This window comes from Cyprinus carpio, chromosome A23 (genome assembly GCF_018340385.1).
Source record: "Cyprinus carpio isolate SPL01 chromosome A23, ASM1834038v1, whole genome shotgun sequence".
Taxonomy (NCBI): domain Eukaryota; kingdom Metazoa; phylum Chordata; class Actinopteri; order Cypriniformes; family Cyprinidae; genus Cyprinus; species Cyprinus carpio.
Genome location: NC_056594.1, coordinates 14,289,955 through 14,316,559, shown reverse-complemented (window position 1 = coordinate 14,316,559; position 26,605 = coordinate 14,289,955). Strand labels below are relative to the sequence as shown.

Below are 26,605 nucleotides of genomic sequence, written 5' to 3'. Positions count from 1 at the left end.
TGGTAGCCAGTGTAACCTGATGAGGAGAGGAGTAACGTGAGCTTTTTTTTTGCTCATTGAAGACAACCCTCGCTGCTGCATTCTGGATCAGTTGTAGAGGCTTGATAGTACATGCAGGAAGGCCCGCTAGGAGAGCATTACAATAGTCCAGTCTGGAGAGAACAAGAGCTTGGACAAGAAGATGGGTGGCTTGCTCTGACAGGAAGGATCTAATCTTCCTAATGTTGTATAGGGCAAATCTGCAAGACCAGGTCGTTGTAGCAATATGGTCTGTGAAGCTTAACTGATGATCCATCACAACTCCTAGGTTTCTGGCTGTCCTGCAAGGAGTTATGGTTGACGAACCCAGCTGTATAGAGTAGTTGTGATTTAACGATGAGTTAGCTGGAACCACCAGCAGTTCTGTCTTAGTAAGGTTGAGCTGAAGGTGATGGTCATTCATCCAGCTTAAAATGTCACTCAGACAGGCTGCAATGCGAGCAGCTACCGTTGGATCATCGGTTTGGAATGAGAAGTAGAGTTGAGTGTCATCAGCATAGTAGTGATAGGAAAAGCCATGCTTCTGAATGACAGATCCTAATGACGTCATGTAGATGGAGAAGAGAAGTGGTCCAAGCACTGAGCCTTGAGGAACCCCAGTAGCAAGAAGTTGTAACTTAGAAACTTCACCCCTCCAAGACACCCTGAAGGATCTATCTTAGAGGTAGGACTTGAACCACAGGAGTGCGGTTCCAGAGATGCCTAATTTTCTGAGGGTGGACAGTAGAATCTGGTGATTGACTGTGTCAAAGGCAGCAGACAGATCCAGCAAGATAAGTACTGAGGACTTGGAAGCTGCTCTTGCCAGTCGCAGGGCTCCAGTAACCGAGAGCAGGGCAGTCTCAGTTGAGTGGCCGCTTTTGAAGCCAGATTGGTTGCTGTCCAGGAGGTTGTTCTGTACAAGAAACATAGAGAGTTGGTTGAAACACAACTTGCTAAAGTGTCTTTGCAATGAATGGAAGAAGGGATAGTCTGTAGTTTTTTAGAAGTGCTGGATTTAGAGATGGTTTCTTAAGCAGTGGGCTTACCCGAGCCTGCTTAAATGCTGAGGGAACTGTACCAGAGTGAAGAGAGGTGTTGATAATGTGAGTAAGAGAAGGTATTACTGAAGAAGAAATCACTTGAGGGAGGTGAGTGGGAATAGGATCAAGTGGACAAGTAGTAGGATGACTGGACAGGATAAGTTTGGAAATGTCCATCTCTGATAGTGGAGAGAAGGAGGAGAGAGAGTGTGTATTAGTCATTATGAAGTTATCATCCGTCTGCGGTGTGGAGAATTGGTCACTGATGGTTCTTGTCTTATTTGTGAAGAAAACTGCAAAGTCGTCGGCTGTCCTCGGAGAGACTGATACATACTGAGGTCAGTAGAGTTTCTTGATTTATGCCATTTCCTCTCTGCAGCCCTGAGTATAGAGTGATATTCACAGAGAACATCAGACAGCCAGGGGGCAGATGGGGTGGTGCGTGCTGGTCTGGATGACAGTGGGCAAAAGTTGTCCAAGCAAGAGGTCAGAGTGGAGCAAAGAGTGTCAGTAGCACTGTTCGTGTCCAGAGCTGAAAACTGAGCGAGTGAAGGAAGTGAGGATGAAACCAAAGAGGACAGGCGAGATGGAGAGAGTGAGCGTAGGTTCTGTCGAAAGGTGACCTGCGGAGGAGCATTTGCTGCTTCAGGAGTAAGTGCGAGGTTAGCAGTTATGAGGAAGTGGTCTGAGGTGTGCATTGGAGCAACTAAAGTGTTGTCCATGGAGCAACAGTGCGTGTTGATGAGATCCAGTTGGTTGCCTGATTTGTGAGTCGCTGTAGTAGATGCTCGCTTGAGATCAAATGAGGCGAGCAGAGTGTTGAAGTCAGCAGCCTAGGGTTTATCTAGGTGGATGTTGAAGTCACCAAGCAGTACCAGAGGAGTACCATCCTCAGGAAAGTTTGATAGTAACACATCCAACTCCTACAAGAAGTTTCCTGGGGGACGATAAATGACCACAAAGTGGATGTTAACAGGGTGGGTTATAGTAATTGCATGCGATTCAAATGAACCATTACCTGTACGAGATGGTTAAAGATCTAATTTACATTCTTTTGAGATAAGGAATCCAGTACCTCCACTGCTCCCGGTCGTACGAGGGGTGTGGGAACAAGTGAAATTAGTGGAGAGGCCTGCGGGAGTGGCAGTGTCTTCAGGTTTGATCCAAGTCTCAGTTAGGGCCATGAGGTTGAGACCGGAATGAGTAGCAATAGAAGAAATTAAATCTGCTTTGTTAACAGCAGACTGGCAGTTCCAGAGACCAACCAGAATTGAGAGTAAAGTAGTAGAGGTCAGAGGGACAGGCCGTAGATTTTTGGGATAGGCCTGCCTCCGACGTACAGTGCGAGCTCTCCGAGTGTTCATAGTAATAGTAGAGATCTGAAAGCACATAGTGAGTACAAGTGACCTAAATAAGTAGTGGAGAACAAGCTATACAAAAACAAAAGAAATAGGGGAGAAAATCAATAAACTTAAATCTATATGGAAATATTAACAAAAACTAATAAAAATTAAATTAATATTATACTAAAATAACAATGAATCAGACATGACCAAGAAATCCAGATCTCCTGAGGCATGAAAGAATAACCTCTGAGCATTAGAAAAATGCTTCTGGCTTTGGTCTCTCTTCACTAAAGCAGTGTATTAGTGTAGCAAAAGCTCTATCCTCAAACATCAAGTGGTTTCTGGGTTACTACATTGAATATATCTTTTAATATTGTCCATAAATTATAAAATGGTAATCAGGAGCTGGCCATTTATAATAAATGGCTATTGATATTACAACCTTGATCATTGTGAAACCTGATTTACATAAAGAGTGGGATCACATTTACATTAAAATGTTAATTAAACTACACAGAACACAACCCAAAGCACAAACTGTAGCTCTGAACTGCTTAAATCATCTGGATTCAGTCCGATTTACTGAAAAGAAAGTAGACACAGTGTGAGATCTGTAAACTGTAAATATGAGCAGAAAAACACTTAGGTGCAAAACAGGCCTTTAACAGGTTACTGGATTTCCCAGACCTCAGGGCTACCAAACATCCTTTCCCTACACAAAAAGAACATGCTGTTTTGTCCAAACGGCAGAGAGCCACGGGTCTCCGAAACTCCAGTCTCCATCACAGGAAACCTCTCCAGCAAAATGAGTGCCCACACAACACATTAGCCGAGCAAGACGGAAACGAGAGAGCGCAGTGAAAACAACCCTGCACAGAGACTGAATAGTTATCTAAAGTTGGATCAGTTGGACAGAAGAAAACAGAATTCCCCGCAGCCCCCGCTGGCAGGCCCGGCTGTAATTTCTGGAGAGCATGTGTTTCAGCTCAGAGTGGCTGGTGGGCTGTTTCGTCGGCCCTCAGCAACAAAGTCAACATTAAAGTGTGAGTGGGGGGTGAGTGTAAGGGGATCTGAGATGGAGAGATGAATGGACGGAGGACAGCAGGGGCTCAAAATAGGAGGGAAGGGAAAAGGTCTTGAACAAAGATTAGGTTAAGGTGGATGTGGGTAGAGGAGGAGAAAGAAAAACTAATATGCTGTATCGCTTGAAAACAGACTGCAAACAAGACAGCAAAAGCAATTCTATATAAGTTTGTAGGAAGTAAGGAAAATAAGATGCCTGTGTATGCATTGTTGCAGGCATCTGTATGTTCTGAAAAGGATTAGCTGCTTGCAAGAGTCTGATTTCATGTGACACGTGTCTGATGCCAGGCCTGCAACATATACTCAGACCCACAAACTACAGCTGAGCACCATGTAGAACTGAACAGAGAATGACTTTTAATATTAAATTAAGTTTCAGAATAAGGCAGGCAACAGGATGCTGAATTTAATTCAAATTTGAACTGGAGGAAGAACTGGACTTCAGTTAATTGTATAAGATGTTTAAAAAATATTTTTCTATTTCATTTTAGTAAGAATTACTCATAAACGTTATCTTACCACTACATATGGGGTATTTCCCATATAATTATTAATAATCAATGTTTTAAATGCAACATAAATTATATTTATTAAATATATTAATATTTAATTATATTTTAGAAATCAAATGACATCAATTCCATGGTGAATGCGAGATAGTTCAATTATTTAATACGATAGATAAACTTTTATTAAAGTTTTTATAAAAAATATAATATTTATTCAAAATGAATTTTGGGGGGGGTTCATGACTTTCTTTGAATTGTACAGTAAACTCTTCCTGTCATTCCAGTTCACACTCATGAACTAAATGGGTTCCAATTTCTATGATTCAGATCAATGCGTTTATGCATCTGTACAAGCAGATGCAAGGGTTTTGAGAAATCAATACTGTAAAACGTTAAAACATACTGTGAGTTGGATACATTGATATATCTCACGGTTAATCACATGTTTTACTTCCTGCATCTCTCACCATGGCAACCAACACAGCATAACCAATTATCTCTTAGTGTTTCATGTCACATCAATCATGCCACCCTTCCGGTTTGCCACTGGACTTCATTGATGCAGAAGTTTTGCTACATTAAGACAACCCTGGATTTCACCAACTGGGGGATCCATTCCAGAGAATTAACATAATACCCACCCAGCACTGCAAAGGCGTTCTAGATGTTTTTCTGACTGGGTTAAGTGTGTCGCTCTCCATCACTCTGACATTGGCTGATAGGGAGAGGAGGGGATGTGATATTGAAATGAAAAACTGCTTTCCTATGTGTGTTTGTGTGTGTGTGAGAACTCATTCCTGTAATGGTGTGTCTGAGAGCCAGGAGAGATTACAAAGAGGCATTCTGATAATGCAGCCACTGCACTGCTCAACAAAATTGATAATTAAAAGCTGAATTAAGCAAAATATTAAGCCTGAGCTCCCCTTGTCCCCAGTGATCAGCTAATGCTGTGCCGTTCTTTGAATTCTGCCATCTCTCTCACTCTCTCTCTCTCTCTCTCTACAATTCTCTTCCTTATTTCTAAATCTCTCACACTCCCATCTGAGCCCTGTCTTTATAAGAAGTCTGGTGCAACAGAAGGGATTGTTCCCTTTTCTGAGCTTCACAATCTCTGTGCTCTGGGATAATGCAGATTGTAAGACACTTGCTAAAAACTTTCCAGACTGTCTGAGGAAGAAGCATAAAACATACTTCACAATGATCAAAGCAAAAAAGTTGCGGAAAAACTGGGATTCAAAATTTTGTTTAAACTTCAAAATAGTCGTGGGTAGCAGAAACAGTAGAAAAAATAATAGAAAAGGTTTTATGATTATGTCATTAAAGCAAATAGTAGATTAAAAAATACAAAATATATCATGTATATCAACAATTCAAAATCTTATGTTCCTTTCCATTTAAAACTCAACTGAAAAAAAATAATAATTTAGAAAAATGGAAAATGTGCATTTTCAAAAGTGCACTATTAATAAAATATAACATAATTCAATAATATAAAAATATAAATCAGTGGAACAAGGAATTTCATTTATTTAATTTAATATGTGCTGTGGGACGTGTGCATATGAATACCATTGTGTTATGGAGTCCACCTTTCCAGGAATTTAGGCTCCATTTCCACTTATTGATTGGCTGTAGTAGACTGCTGATGCAGCCGCTCTGCAGGAAGGAGAGTGTTGGCTCTAATGGCGGCAATTTTCAGAGAGGCTCAGGCCTCTGGAGACCTGCAGAGCTTTAGTCAGCTTTGTTTGGCACGGCCAAAGTCACAGCGTTTGGACTGAGTCACTGCATCTGCACCTGATTCTTTCTCTGTCTTCCTAAATGACGGGAATAGATCTGTTGGACCATCCAATACCATCAAAACTAACGTGGTTAAGCTAGTTAAGCAGCCAGGTAGGACAACAGCGACCAATATCATTTAAATATCATCTGCATCTAAAACACAACATATGCTGGTCTGTTAATCATGGACAATGACTGTAATTTATAGATAACTATGCTATAAGAAAGTTTGGATGGTTTGAGCAGGACTTTATTGGAAAAGGCTTTGGAAAATATGATGCTATGAAGACATTATTTGGGGAAAAAACTGCTTTAGCTAAATAAATGTGCCAAGAACAATTTGGTTTTTCATCAACTTCCTCTTTGCAGCTATCTGATATTGCAATAATCCAATTTCTGAAGATTGCACCTAACCCAGGCTTTCTCATTTAGACCCACACATTGAAGAAGCAAATTTTCTCCTAGATGGAAGACCTCTCCTTCCAAACATATACCTACAACAGTGTTTCTCAACCTGGGCCTCAGCAAACTCACAAGAGGGCATCAATATTACTTAAAACAGTTTTAAATAAGACAACACAAGCATTAAAATAGCTAAAGGAACTAAAAATTAAGATATTTCTATTTTTAATTAATCTCCTCTACAAAATAAACGTTGTTGTCTTAGAAGATCAAGGGTCCCTACCATCTTAAATAATCTGGATATATGCAGGAGCCTAATTTCTAAACCTGTCAGGTAAATTATTAAAACTGTATAACTCCATGGTTATTTTTATAAGGAATATACATTTTTAGTTATGCCAAACTCTAAAGCAATTCATTAGGTAGAAATTGTGAGTAAATATATTTTTCAAAATTAAAAAAAAAAAACTACTGAAAAAAATTCATGGAGCCTTTAATTATTGTTGTGGACAAAGTTATAGATTCAAACCATACATTATCACACATTTAAAAAAAAAATGTTTAAAGGGATAGTTCACTCGAAAATAAAAATTTGGACATAATTTATTCACCCTCTTTCCATTTCAAACCTGTACAGCTTTTTTAAAAGGACTCTTCTTTTTTAAGAAGAGTTATTCTGAAGATCATTTTATTTATTTTTGTCCATCAGTGGGGTCTAAAACAACACTGAATACCACGGAATTTTACTGTACAGCCTGGGACATTTTTAAAAATATCTTCTTTTGTGTTCTGCAGAAGTAAGTCATACTGGTTTGGAATGACACTAGGGTGAATAAATGATGACAGAATTTTAATTTTTGGGTGAGCTACTGTAGAACTCTAATGTATCAGCTAAGCTTGTGTTTTGTAATTGTGGTGTCCTCTCACTCTACGATAAAAGCATCATCTAACCAAGAATGAGAGTGGAACCACAGATGCTGAATTATTTGGAGTGTCTATTTTTCTCTGTTGTTGTGAAATATGTAGTTCCTGCTCTTTGTATCGCTCTCACTCTAGACCACTTGTTCTCAACCGAGGCCTGGCCTTTAGATTGCATTTCACTTATGCAGAGGAAATGGATCTGTTTGAGTCTCAGACTGGTCTGTGTGTGTAGAAACACTGAAGGACGGCCTCTCCTGAGTGGACACATAACACACTGCTCCGGATCGGACCGTACTGCAACATTAACATCATTTGCTCCGAGCCTGTGGCCACACACACCATCTCTCACTCCTGATCAGAGTGCTGGTTTCCTGGCTGGCTGTGATTACAGCCATTTCCTGGCTTAGTTTTTCCTTGCAATGCAGCAAGACTCTTAAATGTAGCCTGTTTTTTATGGCCACGGGCTTATCTGAGGTTTTATCCCTTTTTCTCCTTTCTGTGCTTCTTTAGCTAAAAGGTTCATCCAAAAATGATAATCCTTTCATCATTTACCCATCCCATGTCATTCCAAATCCAAATGTCTTTTTTGAGGTCTGGTGCTTTCAGGCTTCAAGAAGAGCATGATGAAAGTATCAAATATGTAGTCCAAAAGATATATTTCAAGACTTCTGAAGCAATACAACAACTTTTTGTGAGAAAAAAAGATTTAGTTCCTATGGCGCCATTCATGAACGTAAATGGATTCATGAATGAGTCTTTCTTTTCAGTTAGATCTTTTTTATGATTTGGTTTATCAGCAGTTAACAGCTCAATGGATGGCAACATTATCAGTGAATAATGACTTACTCTCACAAAATAAATCAATAAATAAAAGTGTACAGTTTGAAGTAGTAATATATAGCACAGGAGTCATATGGACCTCTTTTATGATACATTTAGGGTAGCTTGAAGCCTGAAAGAAACTCCAATTCCCATGTATTGTAATAAACACCAATATCTTCTCCACTGTTTCTATTTTTATGATCTGGAAGGAAAAACAAATTATATTGAATGTAATAAGGGTGAGTAACCTATGGCAATTTTTTATTTTTGGGGGAATTTTCCCTTTAATGGCTCTTTTTTTGTGTAGGTTATTAATGAGAACTGGCACTTGGCTGTTTCCTCCCCTGCTCTTCCACCCTCCTGGTCTTCCTTCTTTGCATTTTCTCTGCCGCATCCTCTTTTGTACTCCTCCACTCCCCCTATCCTGCAGCATAACACAGTTGCTGTCGGCCTCCTCAACCCCAGAGACCCTCAACCACCAGCACCCCTTGCCACCCCCACACTGCCCAGTCATGAAGAAATGCTAAGATGAGCAATAAAATCATGGTCTTGGTTTGGAAATTGCTTTCAAAATGCACTTGGCAAAAAAAAGGAAAAAAAGGAAAAAAAGAAAAAAGGGGGGGGGGGGCACACGCTACTAATACTTCGGCAAACATGAACCCTTTCAGTTCATTTGTGTTTACTTTTCAGTAAAAAGCAGATCTAATTATGTCAATGGAGAAACTGAAAGAAGTAGAAGTGATAGAGCGACTGACATGAGAGGAGGGATTTCAGAAGGGAGAGACTGAAGTCTAGTGACTGACAGAGGCAGTGATGGCAACAATACTTAAAAGCAATCAAGAAAGAAGACTTCAAAATACACTGACAGAATGTGTAGGGTTCAAGGTTCAATCAAGGCCACATACAGACACTTTCTCCATTCCAAAAGGTAGAAATCATATACAGGAGGAACATGTCCGCTTATAAAAAAAGACAAATTGATGGATTATATTCATATTTTTTTCTACTCATAAAGGAGCACCTGCATTAGCTGGACCAGCCTGAAAGTATCATAAAAGTAGTCCAACAAACTACAATAGCTTTGTGAGAGAAAAAGAGCTTTCTAGCTCTTATGGCCACATTCATAGTCTGATTTATGAATGGATCTTTCTTTTGAGTCAGATCTTTTTAATGAATCAGTTTATCTGGTTCACTAAACTAGACTGCAAATTTTTTTCACAAATCTGACTGAACTGATTCAGGTTGCAGCAGTCCCAAAATTTAGTAGTATTGCAACACGAGAACTAAGAAAAAATGGCTGGAGAATGAGCACGGATGATAAAAACCTTCATTCTTAACATCTTAGAATTTTTTTACATTTTATTGCGGCTTTAAAATACTTTTGAAACATCCTGATCTGCCATCAGTCCCCCACACATATAAACAACAGATTTGTGGTTATGGCATAAAGCAAAGAGAAGCAACCCTCTGTGAGTGACCAATATGAATACTGTGAAACCACAGGCCATAAACGAAAAAGCACATACACATAAACAAACCCTGTGTATTCCAGAAGTCACCTCCCTGGATTTATTGATATTCTGAGTATAGAGGGGGATTTGCCACTTGTTAAGAGGCTCCGAATGTAGGGTCTGAACACCATAAGCAGAAAAACACAAAAGTGTCTGGATATTGGAAGTGTACAGAAAATGTGCACGTATATGCAAAGTCAAGAATGCACACACAGTCTGGCTTACAAAATAATTACTGCCTAACGAATGCCCCAAAAATGCATTCTGAACTCTGATAAGAGCACTTCAGTCCTCTCAATGGAGTCATGACAGCAGACTTCCAATTTATCCGCCACAGCATCAGAGACACCCTCCAATATCGGCATATCAGGCCCTCTCTCAGGCGGCAGGCTGAATGATTAAAGTTGAACCGTCACACTGATAACTATTTTAGTTTAGAGGTCACATGACCTACTCTCACCACCACTCCATAATCTGATGAAATGACTGGATTTGGTGCATTTTGATGACTATGAAAAGTGAAACTGGGCATAAAAAATGCTAAATGCACTAGCGATAGCAGTCTCACGCTCCAAAGCATCTGGATAAGAGGCTTACCACTCTATTAATGCTGTCTCTATGATGGTGTGGGAATTGAGCTGCATGGCACAAGCTCCACAGTGGTGATGAACTACTGATCTGTGAAAGAAACCACAGCATTCCTGCCCAGCTGATCCAAAAAGCCTTCCTACAGCAACCCCAGCATCTTTCCCTCGTCTTCTTGCCATGTTCCACCACAGATGCACAACCGCTGCACAAAACTAAGATCATAGCTATCTGCTTTCCTGGCTCAGGCCCTGCTGACACTACAAAACAGGGGTAAAAGAGATGTAAATTACACCCCAGACTGGAGACCTGAGTCAACCCCGGCATCACCCCTCACTGCTGTTAGAGTGGCCGCGTGGAGGGGGTCACTAATAGAGAGTGAACAAATGGGCTCTATAACTCCTGATGACTCAGATTTGTCTTTTCGCTGTCAGCTTTAATAAGCACCACAGAATCCTGAATGTAAATGTCAATAAAACAAGAGAGGGATGTATGAATGAACTTGAGCATGTGCAGAATTGCTCACCAGTTGATTGGTAACTTTATTAGGAACTGTATTCCAAGATGTTGATTAAATCAAATTGTAAGAACAATATTTGACTCACGCTGATGAAAACTATGTGAGTGAATCAAATCAAACATGTAGAAAGCATTGACTACAGAAAATATCTGACATGACTTGCCAAAACAACATTTAACTTGAAAAAAGGAATAATTGATCCAATATTGAAAATCATTTTCTCACCCTCGTGCCTGCATAACTTTGTTTCTTCTGCAAAACATAAAAAAAAAAAAAAAAAAAAAAATTTAAATTGTGTCCATACAATGAAAGCCAAAGGCATTTAATGTTGTTTGGAGTCGGACCCCACTGACTTTCATTGTATGGAGCAAAACAGAAAGAAAGAAAGCCATAGACGTTTGGAACGATATGAGGGTGAGTAAATAAAAACAAAAATTTAATTTTAGATTGAACAATACCTTTAAATTTCCATTTAGCTATATGTGTCAGTAATAAAAGATTATACTGCAGCTGGCTGCAACAAACCTTTTTGTGAAAACGCTTATGCGAGAAATATAATTGAGGGTTTTCTTACCTTAAGGACTTAGTTGCAACTGGGTCCTGAGCTTTGCAATTTAATAAATGACATAACAGACAGGAGGCCAAATAGTCACTAAACATCACTAAACAGAGGCCAAATAAGTCCAAATTGTTGCATTGCAGTTGAGTGTGTCAAGAGGAACATTCTCGAAAACAAAAACAGTGACTGAGCATGGTTTCGCACTTTTTTAATGAAGTAGTTGAATTTGTATATAAATAAAATCTATATAAATCTACATAAAAAAAAAAACGTGTGAAAAGAATTCTGTTGTGTTTATGTGAGTTCATTATTCAGATCCATATACTGTAAAAGTGAGTAATCTACGTGTTTTTCAATGCTGCCATGGGCAACAATAACATCCCAAACACATGGGTACACAGGCGAGGAAAACCAACAGCACCTGTTCCCTATACGTGATAATTAAGAAGATCCCAGCATCCCATTAGGATGAGCATGCACATCGCTCCAGTCCATTACCATCTGTCTGAAGTTATTCTATCACACTACTTTGTGTCTGTACCTCATCTTCCATCACAACATACTCAGCAATTAGGCATTGTGACAATGTGTGTGTGTGGGTGGACCTCCCTGTGCGTAAGCTTTTATCTGCCTACAGCAGCCTTTGGTTCATGTGGCAGGATTTTTTAGCCCAGATGCCACTGATTTGATGGCTCACAGTGATCGTTCCAGAAGAGAAGCCATGTATTACGAGGGAGTCCATGTGGCACTGCCTGTTTGTGCACGGATCTCCACAATTATGATCATTAGAAGCAAAAAAAATCATCTCCCTGAAGTTGCCTGCTCATCCACCTCCCTGTTACTGTTCCCACACACAACCACAACAGAGCATCACATGTTGCAGAGTGCACAGAAAACAGATTTTTTTTTGTGGTCTAAAAGTCTCACACACCATACTCACAGACCTCCCACAGTCCAGTCGATACATACAGAGCACAAAACTGGAAAGCAGTTTCTGGATCTGAGAAGGACTAAGTTGATGCAGTAGCAACAACAACAAAATCTAAACATTCTTAAAAGTTACTATTACATGAGCAACAAAACAGCAAAAAAAAGTATATATATCTGCATTCAGATGACCTTTACCCATCTAAGTACGTGGTTTTGGCCAAAGGTCTGTCTAAGTGAGACTACATTCTATATGGCAGGATGTGCAGCCATGCTGAGTGAACCTGTTGATCAGAGAATAGTAAAATAAATATCTAAATAAAAAGTCTTCATCTTGCTTTCTGTGTAGATCAAATGGCAGATGAGCTCAGTGAGTGTCTGCTATGATGCTTTAGTGATATTAAAGTCCTTTCTACTGATCAGAGGACAGATAAACCCCTGCAGACACTCTCCTCATTGTTATTGCTAAGACAATGCTTATTTCAAGAGGAAAACTCAGTATATTTAACATTCTGAACAGTGTCTGGCAGGGATTTAAAAACAAGGGATGGTCAGTATTTCCAGTCTAATGAAGGTTGTATTTAGCCTTGTTTCTCAGCTATGTTGAGGCAGTTTACTGGGTGTCACCATCTGTGTGGGAGGATCTTTGCATTGTGCTATGTGCAATACTTACAAATGATGATGCTTCCAGCGACTCACAGGTGCATCATATTTAGCATGACTGATTGCACACTGTGTACAGTATGTGCAGGCCAATAATGGTTGTTAAGCCTCCAGCGCAAATTTTTATTCCTTACCATGTCTCTTTGTTTCTTCTAAGTCGCATTGCCATGGCAACTAAACCCCAAGGGAAGAGAGTTAGGGACAACCACACAAAAGAAAAGCTGTCAAAGAGACACATTATGGGAATAGACTGACATATGCATACAGTACACACACGTCTGAAAGTTCACTTTACACAGCGAGCTTGTTATCACTCACATCTTGAGCCAATCACTGTCATGTTCAGCACAAAAGATTGACTGATTGTGAAAAGGCCTACCGAGCACCAACAAATGAGTGAGGGACTGGTGTCAGGAGCATCAGCATTTGGTTACAGGAGAAAATCTTGCTTTCTTGTTTTTCATGCTTTATTTATCTCACAAAGTCATCAGTTATTAATATATATCAGTGTTCCATGGTATTACCATCTGCTATCAGATCATAGGAACATGGTACCTCTCCAGTACTTTTTGTAAAGTTTCCTTCTTTTTCCCAAGAAATACTATGGTATTAATACAATTTTGGATATGGAGCTTTGGTAACACCATGCTTTTTTTTTACATATACCTTACAAAAAAGTACTATAATTGTGCAATGGCATAATCATATCAGATGGTAATACCCTGATACTTTATATGGTACTGAAATTCATTTATTTGTAAGCCAGGGTATTTCCAAGAATACCACAGTACATTCCCAAAATACTACAACAGTACCACGGTAATTGTTATATATTTTCTTTGAAGTAGAAGGAAGAATCAAAGGAATGAAAGAAGGAATTAATGAAAGAAATAAAGATCTGTCCATCTATACTGTAAATCATATCTATCTATCTATCTATCTATCTATCTATCTATCTATCTATCTATCATAAATAGATATATGGATAGATAGGATTTATGGAGATATTAATTATGAAAGATGGATATCTCTTTCTATCTGCAGAAAAAGAATATTAGGAAATTTCTAATTTAACAAGCATTGGGTCCCATACGGCACTTAGACCAGCAGTTTGAAAACTACAGGAGCGGCTTAACTAACAGAGCTTGATGCTGAAGCAACACACTTTCCAATCTAAGAACAAAGCACATAATGTCCGCTTAAAAACACTGTCTGCTACACGTATTTCATTTCCGCCCAAGGTCAGAAGTAACTGTATACAGACATGCATTTCTTAGTAAGTCACTAGCTTGTTGCATAAGCGGATAACACACTGGATTTCATAAACAAGCTATTATTCTCATGCTTGCTCTGAGCCTTAGCAAGGAGCATCTGTCCTTTTTTTGTATTCTGTGTACACGGAGTCAAGCTGCTGTTGGTCCAAGAGGTTAAAGAACCGTTTCTACTCCACCACAATTTGTTTGTTCACTATACAAGAAAATATGCCTATCAGTGTTGTCCGTGAAGAGCCATTGAGGAAAAACAACTTCAAGAGAATGCCAACAATGACAGAAAGATCTTTGTGTTGAAAAATACACAGTAAATGAAAACACTCCTCTCTCCACCAAGATAAACACCAGAAGCGTGTGGCTCATTCTGGCATTCGTAATGTTGCGAATCACAGTACAATTTAGACCAGAGATGGTGTTCAAGGAACAGCAGAATGTGGAATTCAAAAGAACCATGTCCTCCTTCTTTCTTTTTTGCTAAACAAGGCATGGAATGCACTCCTGTGTCTAATAACTTGTTCCCTCATTCTTCTCATCCGTACACTGATGCAAACAGCAAACACGATCTGATGATGGTCGATTTCAATTCACACACTTCCAGTGGTGCCAACTGAGCAGCTGCCTTTGAGATGAACAGGAATGGTAACGAATGATTTTAGGGAGTTCAGGGTCAGAGAAGGAAAGAGAAAAAGGGAAATGCTAAAGAAAAGCAAAGGTAAATATAGTTGTGGGGGTTATTGCATCCAGCTGTGGATAGAAGTTTAATCTAGCCTGGTTCAGGGTGAGAGAGACAAAGAGAAAGAATCAGAAAGTGAGATTTGCCCCAGTGATGAACTTTGTGTGTGTGTGTGTGTGTGTGTGTGTGTGTGTGTGTGTGTGTGTGTGTGTGTGTGTGTGTGTGTGTGTGTGTGTGTGTGTGTGTGTGTGTGTGTAAAAGACTGTTAAGAGATGGAAAGAGTGAGGGTTGGAAGGAAAATATATCAGTGAGATTTACAATGATAGAAAGAGAGAGCAAAGGAAGGAAAGAAGGAAAGAAAGACAGATAGAGAAAAAACAAGGGGGATGGGGTGTTGTGTTAAAAATATCTCCTACTACTGAACGAAGAGCAATCTCTGCTTGCTTTCAGTTTTTGCTATTTTTGCAGTTTTTTCCATAATGCATGGAGGAATGAGACCTTATAAGTGGATGACAAAAAAAGATGCAAATCTGTGCAAGATGCAAGTCTGCAAATTCAAAAGACTTCAGTGGCTATAGGGATTTGAACATATCTATCTATCGCAAATTATATCCATCTGCTATAAATAATATTTATTAATATCTTTATATAGCCATCTATCATAAATCACATCCATCTACTGTATCTATAAATTCATCCATGGATAGATGGATAGATATTATGATAGATAGATTGATATATCCATTCATAAATCCATCAGACGTTATCCATCAGACAGACAGACAGACATTAGACAGACAGACAGATAAACAGATAGATTGATATGTTTTTGAGATATATCAATCTATTCTATATATACAGCTAGAGATTTAATAGTCAATTTTGAATTTCTGTTTATAAAGACAGGTCTATTGCCACAAAGGTTGCAGGTTTAGTGCTAAAGAGCTTGTCCCATTTGGCTTTAGTACCAGTGCACCCTTGAAGTTGGCACTTAAAACCCAGGTTGTTCCAAGCATACACACCATAGTAAGTGGTCTTGCATGAAAAACGTCTGCTAAATAGCAGCTAATAACCCATCCAATCAGACAGCCCCTTGAAATGCCACTTATCAGCGTTCATGTGCAATGGGAGCAGATAAGACTTTTTTGTACGAGAAAATTATTACTGCTGTAGTTGTGAAGCCCCCTCTCCCTCTCTATGTTGATTAGTTGCCAAGCATTGTGAGTGCCAGCCCAGCATTACAAGACTGAGTCAAGACTGTTCAGAGACACTGGCCTCAGGTGGCTCATGGTGGCCTGGATGTGTGTGTATGTGAGTGTGACAAATCCAGCAGGAACCTGGGAATACTAAGACCAAGACAAAGCAAAATAGGGTATGGGAAGCTCACCTCAGTTTTCTCTGACAAACTACACTGAACAAAATTATAAACGCAACACTTTTGTTTTTGCCCCCATTTTTCATGAGCTGAATTCAAAGATCTAAGACTTTTTCTATGTACACAAAAGGCCTATTTCTCTCAAATATTGTTCACAAATCTGTCTAAATCTGTGTTAGTGAGCACTTCTCCTTTGCCGAGATATTCCATCCACCTCACACGTGTGGCATATCAAGATGCTGATTATACAGCATGATTATTGCACAGGTGTGCCTTAGGCTGACCACAATAAAAGGCCACTCTAAAATGTGCAGTTTTATCACAGCACAATGCCAAAGATGTTGCGAGTTTTGAGGGAGCGTGCAATTGGCATGCTGACTGCAGGAATGTCCACCAGAGCTATTGCCAGTGAATTAAATGTTAATTTCTCTACCATAAGCTGTCTCCAAAGGCGTTTCAGAGAATTTGGCAGTATATCCAACCGGCCTCACAGCCGCAGACCACGTGTAACCACACCAGCCCAGGACCTCCACATCCAGCATCTTCACCTCCAAGATCATCTGAGACCAGCCACCCGGACAGCTGCTGCTACAATCTGTTTGCATAACCAAAGAATTTCTGCACAAACTGTCAGAAACCATCTTAGGGAAGCTCATCTGCATGCTCGTCGTCCTCATTGGGGTCTCGACCTAACTGCAGTTTGTCGTCGTAACTGACTTGAGTGGGCAAATGCTCACATTTAATGGCGTCTGGCACTTTGTAGAGGTGTTCTCTTCAAGGATGAATCACAGTTTTCACTGTACAGGGTGGATGGCAGACAGCCTGTATGGCATCGTGTGGGTGAGCGGTTTGCTGATGTCAACATTGTGGATCGAGTGGCCCATGGTGGCAGTGGGGTTATGGTATGGGCAGGCGTATGTTATGGACAATGAACACAGGTGCATTTTATTGATGGCATTTTGAATGCACAGAGATACAGTGACAAGATCCTGAGGCCCATTGTTGTGCCATTCATCCACGACCATCACCTCATGTTGCAGCATGATAATGCACGGCCTCATGTTGCAAGGATCTGTACACAATTCCTGGAAGCTGAAAACATCCCATTTCTTGCATGGCCAGCATACTCACTGGACATGTCACCCATTGAGCATGTTTGGGATGGTCTGGATCGGCGTATACGACAGCGTGTTCCAGTTCCTTCCAATATCCAGCAACTTCCCACAGCCATTATAGAGGAGTGGACCAACATTCCACAGGCCATAATCAACAACCTGAATAAATGGTGCTCACACCAGATACTGACTAGTTTTCGGAGGTGGATGGAATATCTTGGCAAAGGAGAAGTGCTCACTAACACAGATTTAGACAGATTTGTGAACAATATTTGAGAGAAATTGGCCTCTTGTGTACATAGAAAAAGTCTTAGATCTTTGAGTTCAGCTCATGAAAAATGGGGGCAAAAACAAAAGTGTTGCGTTTATAATTTTGTTCAGTGTAGATTAAAGCTTCTATGTCTCAAAATGGCTGTATTTTACGAAATGCACACTACAAGACTGAATCAGTCTGTCTATCTATCTATCTATCTATCTATCTATCTGTCTGTCTGTCTGTCTGTCTGTCTGTCTGTCTATCTATCTAATCTTAGTTTCAGAGTCACACAGAGAGGGTGAGACAAACAATTGTTGTTTTGACTGTTTCTCCACCCCTAATTGCCCTTTATCGCGCCTCTCAGGCATCTCCCCAGTCGGCTTTTGAAATTGGCTTTGGGCGAAAATGAGAAAGGAAACCTGCAGGTGAAAATGAAGGCATGGGGAGGAAGAAAGCATGGAGCCCTTGGTTATAATATACACCACAGCCAAAGAAAACAGAGGCTTGGAGAGGAGGCCGTCCTATTGGCAGAACAACCAAAGCTAAGGTCCTTACTCGATTTGCTCACTTCTTTCCTGCCACTGGAGCCTGTCTGATATACTCACACATGTTCTCTGGAAAAGCATACATAAAAGCAAGATAACCTGTGGGTTTCCGACATACCACTGGAGGTGTAGAGGGCTTTGCAGTGGTAGAAACGCAATATAGCAGCAGATGTTGTGACTTACAGCAGAGTGGTACTGTCTCCCTCTTAATCACTACCATGATGAGAAGCACATGCTCATACCCGGGCATCATTAAAGCATCTTTCTTCACCAGCCGTCTAAAGCAGATGGGTTAAGAAGTTTTACATGCCTCTGCAAAAATCTACAACAAGCTCCTTTGTCCAGCTCATTTTAAGCAAAGATGTGTTTTTTCCTGAGGTAAAACTCAGTTTCCTGTTTCTGTCAGAGCCAAGTAAGTTTCAAAACACAACACAAACTCTTAGCTCGGCTCAGACACAATTCTTGAGTTATGTCTCTTCGGACTGTTTGCATCCGTCCTTTACTTCCTCCCTATTTTCTTTCTCTTATTTTCTAACTCATAACATTATTGTCTTTCTAGCTGCAAGTTCAGTGTGATGCTAATAGCAATTACTTTGAAATGTGCTTTATCAGCTGTAAGCTTTGCTGATGCTTTATTTCATAAAGTCAATGCATGGTGCCATTACATCCAAGATTTCTGTTCCAAGTTTATTGATTCTCTAAGTGGGTCTATGAATGATACATACACACCCATGCAGACACCCTTCTTTGCAACCAAGTATTTTCATTCAGATATCAGTGGGGAACTGTCTCAGCTACATAGTCATGGTCACCTTAATAGTGTCTGAAAAGATGATTGTCATGTAACTTGGTGCTTATTAGGATGGAGAGAAGAGACATCATATGGTAGATTCCTGCTGGGCTTGTAAATAATAGCCATCTGCAGCTGCAGTGTGGAAAAGAAACGGCTTTCACTGCTGTGCAATTACCAGAATGATGGTTTGGCTAAAAAAGCTGTGATTGCATTCTGCTGGTCTTTGGAAAGACGGCTACACCACTGGGGAATTGATGGAAGTGGGTTTTGGAAGTGGATGGAAGTGGAAGAGTTTTTTCTAATACTGATGCATAAAATGTTCAAAAATCAAGCTTACTTTTTGTGCATGAATGACACTAAAGTGGTTGAAAAAAATGCCATAATTTTACATTGAATCAAGATATATAGGGACCAGACTTTTTTGAGCAAGAAAATTTGTCAAGCAATCGCTCAGAATACACTTGCAAACTCATAGCAATGTACTAAAAACCACTTAGGACAACCTAACAATGCCATATAAAGCAACTACAAAGAAATGTGTAAAAAAAGACATAAAGCATGCATTAAATTTATCAAAAGTGACAGTGAATATATTAAAATGAATTAAAATAGAATATTAAAATAGAAAATTGTTACAGTAAACTGTAATAATATTTCACAATATTACTATTTTACTGTATTTTTGATTTTTTAAAAATGTAGCCTTGTTGAGCACAAGAAACTTTTTTCTAAATAATTTTTAAAAAAATCTTACTGACACTAAACTTTCAAATGGTAGCATAAAACAAAGCGTAATATATATATATATATATATATATATATATATATATATATATATATATATATATATATATATATATATATATATATATCAAAGTCCTGTAGTATTACCATATGGTACCATAGTATCACTTTTGAAGGGGGGTGGCAAAGTTAAAATACAACAGGTTGTGAAAGTTGCTTCCTAGAAGTACAAGTCCCGGACTTTTCCATCCATTACACCCTCTGAAAGGAAAAACCACTGAAGAAGAACTGTTATGCGAGGATAATTATCTAGATTGATTTTCCTATAAACATCAAAACAAAGAGGGTGTATGCAAGTGTATGCATTGCACTCTCGGTATGGGATATGTGTTTCAGACATCTGTAGGGTCTCGAAAGGGATGTATGTAACACTGAACCAGACCGATAGCTCTTCCCATACAAGCAATCATGCCTGCCCCTCTAACCATGCAGAAAACAGTACATCGACAGCCCTCCTGCTCCGGGCACATTCAGGTTGTGTACTTCTGAATAAACATTTATCCCTCATCCAAGCGTGATTAAACGCTCTTACATAAACCAGCCATTTATACTCCCTTCTATCATAAAGAAAAGAGCTTAGGTGTCAGGAAGAGGCATATAATCTCTAAGGCAGGAGAGACAGGCTGGTAAAGGGAAAGAAGGAGAGGGTGGGAGGAAGTCACAGCTTTCTTCTAATGTGATTTATATTTAAGGAGGAGAGCTCGATGCTAATGGCCAACATTAAAAATATATTTGCTGACTTAGAGTAGCATTTGAAATCAGTTACACATAACCACAGGGTAATGTCACTTCGAGACGGTCATCTTTGCTGGTGAAAGGAAGTACCTTGCCATTTTCCACTTAAGAAGTGTTTTATTCTCGTTCCATAAGTGTTTAAAAGTGCAGTCAGCAATTTTTGTTCAACTGATATGGCAATCATCTTGGAGTTATAGTTGCTACTAGTATCATGCAAAGTAATAGGTTTCTACTCTGTAGAAATACACTATTCACAGTCAGACATGATTAACTGATACTGTGAGCAATAATAGTGGCGTTTCTAACACAAAATTAATGGTTATAATCTGGTCATGTCATCTAAACATGGTGGTCCCCATGAGGTGACCCAGTCTATGTAAAATAAAATATTTAATAGGCTAATGACTGGATTTGTACATAATTAAAAAAAAAAACTTTAAAAAAAAAAACCCTAATTTTTAGGGTTAGAACGTATTTAAACATGATGAAAAAAAAGGACCGAACAGGACTTTAGTTTCTAAAACAACTAACAGCCAGTTCTGAAACGTCACAGCCCTTTACATGGCACGCACGGTTTGGCACGACTTCAGAATGATGTCTGAGGTTAACCTAGATGATAAGTTAAGTGAAGGTACTGTAGAAAGCACATACTCTGGCTCAGAGGAAGAATATCCATTACATAAGCACTGGAGATTAAACTAGAGGCATCTAAACTATGCCAGAGCCCTGCAGAGTCAAAACAATGATAAAAGAGCACATGAAGAAAGCTTTAAAGTTGTGTCTCAATTTAAACTCATAGAAAGAGCCAATAGTATAGATGCATTTAAAAGATATTTTCACTTGTAGCTATCATTTAACACATAATATTTTACTCAAAGTTGAAGTCACTAATGCAACTTTAAAAGAGCAGTTCACTCAAATATGAAAAATGTGTCATTATTTACTTACCTTTATGTCAATCCAAACCTGTATGACCTTCTTTCTTCTGTGTAACACAAGAGAAGATATTTTGAAGAACTGTTTTTGTCCATATGATGAAAGTCAATGGGTTACAAAACAACAATGGATCCCACTGACTTTCACTGTATAGACAAAAACAGAGAAAGTTTGGACTGACATAAGGTTGAGTAAATGAGGACAATTTTTTCATAACAGACACCTCCATGACTGGCTAAAAATGCTAAAAGACAACCAAAAAAGAATGGGAAAGAGAGACAGAGACTGTCCTTAGTCAAATTCTGACTGTTGAACAGAACGAGAAATGTCTCTGTGCGGCCCCCAGTGTTTCATCCACCCACGTGCTGCAACAACCCACCTACCCCCACCCCCCTCACTGAACACATGGCACCCTGTCCTACATGTAAACACGCTCCATTTAATGCATACACATAAATGCGCATGCGCATGCACACACACGATCTCTCGCTGCTCGATAATCTTATGTACACCTTTGAGGGGAATGAGATGAAAAGTGTGAGGGGAAGCCATAACCAGGATAAGTGACAGACATCTGTTGCTCCAGCTGAGCGTGAACAGAAGAAAAAGAGGTGAATCCTCTTCACACGCATGCAATGCAATACACTGACACTCAATAATCACTTCAGAGACTAGAGGTGGGAGAGCATCTGCCAAAGCAGATTTAAAATGCAAGAAGCTATGAAGAATATCGTAGTCTATATAAGAAAATCAGAACACCAGTGTGGGAGAAAAACACCAAGAACAGCATGCAACAAAGTAAACATGACCAAGAAGCTGCAAACTCAAAGCAAACTGATATTTGTATTCACTACATAGATTTCTTATCTTTCATCTCTTTGTTATCAAGTCTACCATGACAGCGCTAAAGTCACTGACCTCTGACCCGGGCATAACAGCAGCCGCACTTTGTCAGGACTTTCCGAAACAAGTGGTGGCAGGCACAGCCACGATGGTGATGGCCCCCCTTCATGGTCTACCCCAGTCACTGACCACAAGATTAGCAGGCATGGGCATGGCACATCACACACACATTCACGCCGGGGATATCCCTGTAGTGGTAATTCCAAAGAAGTGTGGGGGAGAGCCTTAAAACAAATCCCAAGAGGAGCGAAAGTCCTACTAGTCTGTTCACCGTCCGGATATCCAATCTTGGGTTGTCACTGTACTGGTGTGAAGACGAGTCAACAGCAGGCAAAAGCACAACTCAGTCTCCCTGTTTTTCCTCCCTCCTGCTCTCACTGTCTGCTCAAATGACAGACTGTAAGACTGCCAGAGAGAGAGAAAGAGTGAGAGCGAGCGAGAGAAAGAGGAGGGGGGTGAGGGGGCGGAGTTTGGAGCTAGACTTGCTGGTTATTCCAGGATACAGCTCCCATTCCCCCTTTAATGCCCTTCATCTTGCGTTTACTCTTCTTATAATTCTCTCTCTGCTCTCCATTCTATATAACCATCTGTTTTAGCACATAACAGTTTGGAAGATCTCAGACGGCTGGTCCTAATTTGAACCCTCACAAGTCATATCCAAGATAAGCAAGGTGGGAAATAAAAATCTGTTTGCGAGCTTGATTGCATGTGGTAATTATTTCAGGAATACTGGACTAAAAGAGTATCTCAACAACTACTTCCACCCAGAGAGGCATTCACAGACCTGCTGGGACGAGGTACGGGTGTGCTGTGTTTACGGTACACAGGGTTTACAGAATATGAGGGTGTTGGGATAAAGATAGCTGCCTTTTTATTGGTTCTGAAAGTTACAGACCTGAGAAGACACACAGAGTTGGGGTGTAGTGAATGCAGATATCACGTTTCAACTAGTAATGTTTACAGGTTTTGGTTATATGTGTCTGTGTTCATGTATCTTGGAGGCTTGATACAAGGTGGTGAGTGTGTGTCTGTGCGCTTGTCACTTCTGACTGGATGTTCTGTTGCAGTGCTGGTGATTTACAATGACATTTCAACATATGTGGGATTGTTATTGAGGCAAAGTTGACCTAAGGGCTTTTGCTACCAGACTTAACCAGTAGTAAAGGACAATTTTTAGTAGCTATAATAATTAGGACCGCTAGAAGATTATGAGCTGTTTAGTGATACACAACCAATCCTAAACTGCCTGAGTACCTAAAACTTTCACACACTGTTCAATTTTAGCATCTGAGAGAATAGTTCAAATTTTTAAATGACAAAGAGACACTATTACTTTTTCTGTATGTTTTAGGAGAGTTAAAACTACATGGTGACATTTCCACGGATGAACAGGCAGTTTTTTTCTAATCAGCAGCTATAGTTTCCATCCAAGTTGATTTATTTAAAATTTATGTAAAAAAAATAAATAAATAAAAAAAATTACTTTTGAGTTATTTGTAAATAAAGTAGCTTTTCCATAACATACGTTCATGAAAAGAGCACAACTGCCAGATGGATACAACCTGGTTACTGTTATTGACCTTATAGATATGTACAAAAGACATAAACATTAACCCGGGGTTTACATATTTACAATGTAAAATCTCTAAAGTATACTAAATGTGAAATATAAAATAAGATAACACAGGGTTAACAATAACCCTGTGTTAAAGTGATATTCACCAAAAAATTTAATTCTGTTTTAATTTGAGAAATGTCAATGTTTTGTTTGTCCATACACTGTAAGTCAATGTTCAACAAAACTGTTTAACTAAATAACTCCTATTATGTTCAGAAGAAGAAAGATTGATAAATTATGATAAATTTGACATTTTTCTGTGAACTATTTCTTAAACGGTGTCAATTGAGAAATGCTCCATAAAGAGGCAAGGCACACGTAAGCAAAATGTGTGTTAAAATGTGATGCTAATGGCGAAAAGGAGCAGGAAATGGAGTGCAGGCCTCTATAAAGTACATGAGCAGCTGGGGATTTTGCTGAGTTTGTGTGTGTGTTGATGGAATTAAGTCTCTCTCTAGAGCCCAATTACACAGTGTCTATTGCAAAAAAGCAGAGAGGCTCCATATAAGTACAATAAAGACAATAAAAATGGAGAATTCACTAAAGGAGCCAACAAACAATTCCCCCACCAGGCCCTGTTTGAAAGATAAGAACATCAGGACTGAGATGGCCACACAATGCATGGAAGTCAAACAACCTGTTTTGTATATAAAATAATGAACAGTTGAAGCTGTCATTACAAGCACTTCTAAATATCTAAAAGCTTTGCATGTAAGTGTAAGACAAGTGCATTTTCATGTTAATTAACCATTTAGTTTCAATCAGATTAAATTAATAATTAATTTTTTTGGACAATTTAGTCAGACTGCAAACATACCAGTTCAAGATCAGACTACCAGACCTAGATAATATGACTGTAGATTGGCTTTGTTCAGCATTATACATGTTAACTGGACTACCATTGGCCTAGCATTGTGCGCTTGCTCTGAAAGACAAGAGATGTGGCATACATTATTAATCTTTCAATATCTGTTAACGCATTGTTTTACTTTGACAGACATATGGAAAATGTAGCTTGACTGTTCAAAACCTGCTGTGGCTCCATTATAGATGTGAATGTAAACATACTGATCATGGGCCCATCACTGTCACTCCTGTAACTTCAAATTTTGTTACCACAAAATTGCTGTCAGCATCTTAACACCTCCACCAGGTTGCAATGTTGAAAAAAGCAACCCTTTCACCCTGCTGTGTCTGACCAAGGCGTGAATGGCAGAGGATTTTACTCACAAGAAAAGGAGAGCTGCATTTTCTCTTTTATAATCTATAATCCAACTACAAACAGAGCAAACAGTATTTTGATTTGGTTTAAAGGAAGACAAATTACACTGAAACTGAAAAGGCCATTTCAAAGACACACCATCAAATGCAAAAACGAATGCCACACATCAAACAAGCAGTACTGTCATCTCTTTCTTCCTTCTCATTTCAAGTGTACACTACTTACTGCAGTGAGAGAAAGGGAGTTGCATGGCTATGACAACAAGTAGTTTGCATCATGATGTTTGTATATGATCATGAGATAAGTTTTCTCTCTTCCTCTCTATAATCTCTCCATCCTCTTTCCCTAAACAGTTTGCTTTCTCTCTTTGCAATACTTTAGGAAATTAACCATGACAGGAGTGCAAATTTGGTTAAGCTGTTCTGAGCACTTGTTGTGTTTGCTCTTCCAGTTGAGGTACAGCATGTTGTTTCTTTAAAGACATGTAAGCAAATCATTTTCGAGGCAGATATCTCCCTCAAAACCAACACAGAGTACATTAACTGTCTTAACTTGCACCATGAAGAATGTAATTGCCAAGTGTACATATTCAGTGTACATATGCAGCGTATTTACTATATAATAAAAAAAAAATCTTATATCTCAACTTATATCTCAGCCATGTGATCTTGTGATAAATAACAAGGCTCGCCTCACACTAAATGTTTGTGCTGTCAGTATGGATTGCATTAACATTTCTGATCAGTAGAGGGAGTGTATACTATGTGCCTGGGCAAGTCTTTACCCATGTTACATTAACTACATTTATATAGGTCTACTGCATTATATGCATTTATACAGAAAAAAAACTTTACTTAAATTACTAAATTTAATATATATAAATACATATATTAATATTTTATTAATATTAAATATATGTTATTAATATCTTAAACTACTATTAAAGTAAGTGGCTACTCACATAATTCACATTTTTAAACTGTGAAAACATGTATTGTCCCATTAAATTTCATAGTTAATTTCTCATGTAATATCGCATGGAATGTAGAGTATGGTAATGTCCGGTTAACCATAGACATGTTTTTACATTAGCTTTTTTTTCTGTGAAGATTACAAAAAAATGCTCAAAATCCAAAAGGCATTTTCCTATGTTGAACAAGTCAGTCTACAACAATTTTCAGGTTGTAATAAATAATGTCTGTTATTTGAATATTGTAATCCATCAGCACAGATACATTTTAGAATTCCATGGCAACAGGGTAAAAGAACCAAAGAAGGAATGTAAGATGAATAGTGTATTAAAACCCATACAACTCTTTTTTATCTTTTCATTCCTCACCCCTTCTATTCATTCTCCCAACATCATTGCCCCCATTTACAATTCTGCCCCAGCACACGCATACTGTATTAAAACACACAAACTCATCCATGCTCATCCTCATACATATTGCTTTCATACATGAAGATAATATAATATTCAAACAGGTTTTCCTATCAATAATTAATCGGCCAAACAGATAGTCCTACCTCAAACTCAAGCCAATGAGCCGTACATTATTGTGATGGGAGGCTCAAAAATCATTTTGCCAAAGACTACATTTATCAATGTCCACTCACATTTAAGTACATGAAATGTAAAATGAATATACAAATAGCTTAAAGTAGTGTTGG

General features: G+C 39.0%; 1 protein-coding gene across 3 annotated transcripts in view; it reads right to left on the bottom strand.

Annotated features, from left to right (window-relative positions):
• The window catches only part of LOC109064087 (rho guanine nucleotide exchange factor 25-like), a 70,685-nt gene that overhangs the window by 27,449 nt on the left and 16,631 nt on the right, over nt 1-26,605 (bottom strand). Inside the window, exon 1 of one of the 3 annotated variants that reach the window (XM_042713279.1) lies at nt 22,110-22,514. The exons of the other annotated variants lie outside the window; for them this stretch is intronic. Coding sequence (XP_042569213.1) covers nt 22,110-22,203 — 94 coding nt within the window. The 5' untranslated portion in view covers nt 22,204-22,514. Of the gene's footprint in view, nt 1-22,109; nt 22,515-26,605 lie in introns of those variants that run through there. 3 annotated transcript variants of the gene reach the window in all.